A 5,027-nucleotide genomic window follows, 5' to 3' on the forward strand; every position below is an offset into this window, starting at 1 on the left:
GTGTGTGTGTGTGTGTGTGTATATATATGTTTTTTTGTTGATTGTTTTTGTTTTAAATATGAAGGGAACAGAACAATCAGTGCATGTGTGTGTGTGTGTGTGTGTGTGAAGGTACATTTCTTGGTGTCAGTGTGTATATGTATATATATGTGTGTTTGTAAATATGATTCTGTTTACAGGTGATGGAAGAAGTACTCAATACACAATGTAGTTATATAGTTGAGGAAACCAAGACGCATGGCTCCGTGGTTGGAGTATTCGACTCACAATCGTAAGGTTGTGAGTTCAACTCCTGACGACACATTATGTCCTTGAGCAAGACACTTTATTTCCCATTGCTTCAGTCCACTCAGCTGGCAAAAAATGAGTTGTACCTGTAATTACAAAGGGGCTGGCCTTTTCACATTCTGTGTCACGCTGGATCTCCATAAGAATTACACTGAGGGTATTCTTGTCTGTGGATTACTCAGCCACTTGCTTGTTAATTTCTCAAGTGGGCTATTCTCTTTGGGTGGATAAGCTGGAATCCTGGTCCTTGTAACCGATATGGAGTACCAGTTATATTTGAGGAATCATTTGGCGATTCACACTGAACTCAATCAAATACTGAGTAAATGATTTTTGTTTATTCAGTCATTCGCCCCTCAAAACTCCCTGCCGGGGCTGAGTGCATCTTCATGTGATTCTTAATAAACAAATCTATGCATCATAGAAGCAAGAACCTACTCCTTCTTTTACTGTTCTTTTTTTGTTTTTTTCTCCCATGTTGTGAATTTGTCCAGTGATAGAGTTTCAATAGCCTGGTTAATTCATATACATGTCTACACAGAAACACACACACTTGCACTTTCTCTCTCTCTCTCTCTCTCTCTCTCTCTCACCAATGATGGCTGCAGCTTGATTTTTTTCCCAATGCCATCACTCATTTGTTCTTTTAAACATGAGCAACAGGATGTGTCTTTTCACTCTTGTTAGGGACCCTACACTCTTTTGCACAGATGTGACAATGATGGGCACCTCTAGCAGCAGGTGTTCAGAAACTTTATCACCCATGCTGACACATGCCTCATTTTATCACAGAATTTTGCTTTGAGTGTTTTGGTTTGTTTGTTTTTACAGTTATGGCTATCCATAATATGTAGTACATAACAGAGATGTTAAAAATCAAGAGATGCTTGTCCTTGAAACTTTTTATGTGAGGACAGGCTTTGCGTAGTTCCAATCTCACTCACTGAACAGCATATGTATTTGTCCCAAAAGAACTAGTCTGCATCATTGGATGCAAACAAAGTAGCAGGTGTCACGTGAGAATTTTCCTTCTCCTTCAGAGATATCTATACAAAGACAAAGAGTCTCTCACATTGCTAGCTGTTGGGTCACTGTTCACTGTACTGAGATGTTAAAAGTCAAGCGATGCCTGCACCTGGGGCTTTTTAAAATGAGGAAAGTCCTTCCATAGTTCCAATCTCAGTCTCTGAAACAAAATGCATTTGTCTTAAAAGAAGAACGGAGTAGCAGGTGTCCCGTCAGAATGTTCCTCCTTCTTCAGAAATGTCGAAACAAAGACAAGGGATCGTTCACTGCCAGCTGTTGGATGGCCAGTGACTCTACTGAGATTTTAAGAATCGAGCAATGCCTGCACCTGGAGCTTTTAAAACTGAGGACAGGCCTTGTACAGGCCAATATGACTCTGAACCAGAGTCATTTGCCCCCAAAGAACTAGTCAACATCATTGGATGCAAACAAAAACTAAAGGTCTTTCATTCCCAGCTGTTCGATGGTCGTTGATTCTGCTGACATCATTCACTCTTTGACAGGTCTTGTTTTTCATTCTGAAGGGTGTCCAACATAAACCCCACTTCTTACCAAGCATGCTTGGTAGGGGTTACCAATTTAGTTGCTGATAGCTCACCATGTGACAGATATGTACATATCTACATACATGCTTATCTACATACATGCTTATCTACATACATGCTTTTCTACATACATGCATATCTACATACATACATATCTACATACACACATATCTACATACACACATATCTACATACATACATAACTACATACATACATATTTACATGCATACATACATACATATCTACATACATACATATTTACATGCATACATACCTACATACATACATATCTACATACATACATATTTACATGCATACATACCTACATACATACATATCTACATACATATATATATCTACATGCATACATATCTATATATATATATATACATACATACATATTGCCATAAGCCTTGTAGAATTGTGGTCTCTTCGCAATAAACTGGGTGTGTGACATATTTGCTTAGAGTACCTTTGTCGAAGCCAACTCTGTATGCATTGCTCTCTTCTCTTAAGAAAAGCATGATTGCCACAACATCATAGCTTTCAGTTGATAAGCATTAAATAGATATAAAACCAAAGTTAATCTAACTAGGGTCTCTATAGTTGTTTTGTTTTGTTCTTTTATTCAGCATGACCTCAGGTCAGTCAATTCTTGGCAAAAAGGTTGAAGAAAAGTAGAAAGAGTCTATAGTGATACAGTTCTCCTTGAACTGTAGTTCCATGTTATGTATGTGTGAGTCGATGTAGAAAACCCCTGTTCTCTGATATATATAATGTATGTATGTATCTTTTAGTCAGGAGAAATAAAAGAAATTGTCCATTGGTTTATTTAGAATTTAAGACTAGCTGTGTACCTGTAAGTACATAAAAAGTCTTCAATGAAATGAAATGGATTGAAATAAAATAAAGTAGAATATTTATGTTATTTCATTTAAGAAATAAAAATATTCTGTTTTTCTTTTAATTACTTTATTATTATATTTTATTTCATTCCTTAGAAAATTTGAAGATTTTGTTATGTACCTGTATATAAATAAGCGAAGGAACAATTCCTTACATTTCTTCTGACTAACCTTGTTATTACCTGTATAGATGTGTGTTGCTGTATTTTGGGAGGGTCGTTCTACTAATAGCAACACATGCACTGGTTGTAGTTTACTTCTTTACTAATGGATTTACTGAGTTTTTTGGGGGGTTTTCTTTCGAAATCTTTGCTACACCTTTGCAGCCTTCTTTCCACTGGTGAACAGTCTGAGAAGTCATCAATGCAAAAGACTACGGAGGTGTTGGAGAAATGCTATGATTTTGTTATGTACCTGTATATAAATTGATCAACCATTTGATAAAAAAACGACTTTCCTTTAATACAACAATATTTGGTTAAATAACACGGACACACACATATGCATATACACATATACACACACATATACATACATGCACACACACATATATAAATGTACATATATACATGTACACACACGCCACATATAAATCTAACATTGTTGGGAGTTGGGGGTGAATCGTTGTTGATGTTGATGTTGGTGTTGTTTTAACAGTTTATCTCCCCCTGGTTACCCTCCATAGCTTCACCTTGATAAACATATCCTTGCTGTTAAATGTTTCCTAATCAACTTTTTGTATTTACGACTGCACTACTTTTTGATCGGTCTCCATCTCCCAATTGCCAACCTCTTTGCTAATTATAATGGCATCTGTATACATTCAAGAATAAAGCACCCATGACAACCCAGTCAAGAGATCAAACTGATTGAAATTTAGTTTTGGAGTAAATATTTGTTTTAAACATCTTCTGTTTTGATTTTTCTTTCAGCATCTAAAAACATGGTTAAAACAGTGTAGAAACTCCAAGCTGTGTAAATTAATTCAAGCAAAACTGTACTAAAACTGTACTAACAAAACCATGAATATTTTTTAATACAATACAAACAAACTTTCTGCATTGCTTTTCTGTTTTTTTTTTTTTTTTTCTCTTTCACATTTACATACACACACTAACACATCTACACACATATGCAGAACTTGTTGAATGACTTGACAGAAACACAAATATAAGGCGGTGAGCTGGCAGAAACGTTAGCACGCTGGACGAAATGTTTAGCGGTATTTCGTCTGCCGTTACATTCTGAGTTCAAATTCCGCCGAGGTCGACTTTGCCTTTCATCCTTTCGGGGTCGATAAATTAAGTACCAGTTACACACTGGGGTCGATGTAATCGACTTAATCTTTTTGTCTGTCCTTGTTTGTCCCCTCTATGTTTTGCCTCTTATGGGCAATAAAGAAATAAGAAACACAAATATTTAGGCCCCGAAGATGGAGATAAAAACACTAACACAAATTCTTATTTATTATTATTATTATTGTTGTTGTTATTATTTAAACTTTATTATTATTATTATTAGTATTATTATTATTATTATTATTAAGACTGCAAGAGGTTGACTTTGCCTTTCATCCTTTCGGGGTCAATAAATTAAGTACCAGTTACGCACTGGGGTCGATCTAATCGACTTATCCCCTCCCTCAAAATTCCAGGCCTTGTGCCTATAGTAGAAAGGATTATTATTATTATTATTAATTCGGCGAGCTTGCAGAATCCTTAGTACACTGGGTGAAATGCTTAGTGGTATTTTGTCTGTCTTTACATTCTGAGTTCAAATTCCGCCGAGGTCAATTTTTACCTTTCATTCTTTTGGTGTCAATAAATTAAGTACCAGTTGTATACTGGAGTTGATCTAATCGACTGCCCCCCCGCCACCTCCACCAAAATTTCAGGCCTTGTGCCTATAGTAGAAAGGATTATTATTATTATTATTATTATTATTATTATTGTTCAGTAGTTTTATTTTTATAACGTGCTTTCACTTCACTACCGAGCGCAGCTCTGTGCGCCTTGGGTATGTGCTGTGGTTTGCTGTGGTGCTCTTATGTTTACTGTATTGAAAGTGTTTTGCGTAGAATGTGTGCAGTACCCAGTAGTGCAATTTTCTGTATGTTATATATATTTGTAAGTCCTGGTGTTTTTGTTATGTATTTGTCTGAATATTTTTTTATTATACCTATGGCACCTACTATGATAGGAATTGTTTCTGTTTTTAGATTCCACATTCGAGTTATCTCTATTTCCAGGTCTTTGTATTTTG

General features: G+C 35.9%; 1 protein-coding gene across 1 annotated transcript in view; it reads left to right on the forward strand.

Moving 5' to 3' along the window:
• The window catches only part of LOC106884008 (lysophosphatidic acid phosphatase type 6), a 14,767-nt gene extending 9,759 nt beyond the window's left edge, over window positions 1-5,008 (forward strand). Inside the window, exon 7 of the mRNA XM_014935185.2 lies at window positions 3,698-5,008. Within this exon, the coding sequence (XP_014790671.1) occupies window positions 3,698-3,726 (29 nt within the window). The 3' untranslated portion in view covers window positions 3,727-5,008. The remainder of the gene's footprint in view (window positions 1-3,697) is intronic.
• The last annotated feature ends 19 nt before the right edge of the window (window positions 5,009-5,027 follow it).

This window comes from Octopus bimaculoides, chromosome 23, assembly GCF_001194135.2.
Source record: "Octopus bimaculoides isolate UCB-OBI-ISO-001 chromosome 23, ASM119413v2, whole genome shotgun sequence".
Taxonomy (NCBI): Eukaryota; Metazoa; Mollusca; class Cephalopoda; order Octopoda; family Octopodidae; genus Octopus; species Octopus bimaculoides.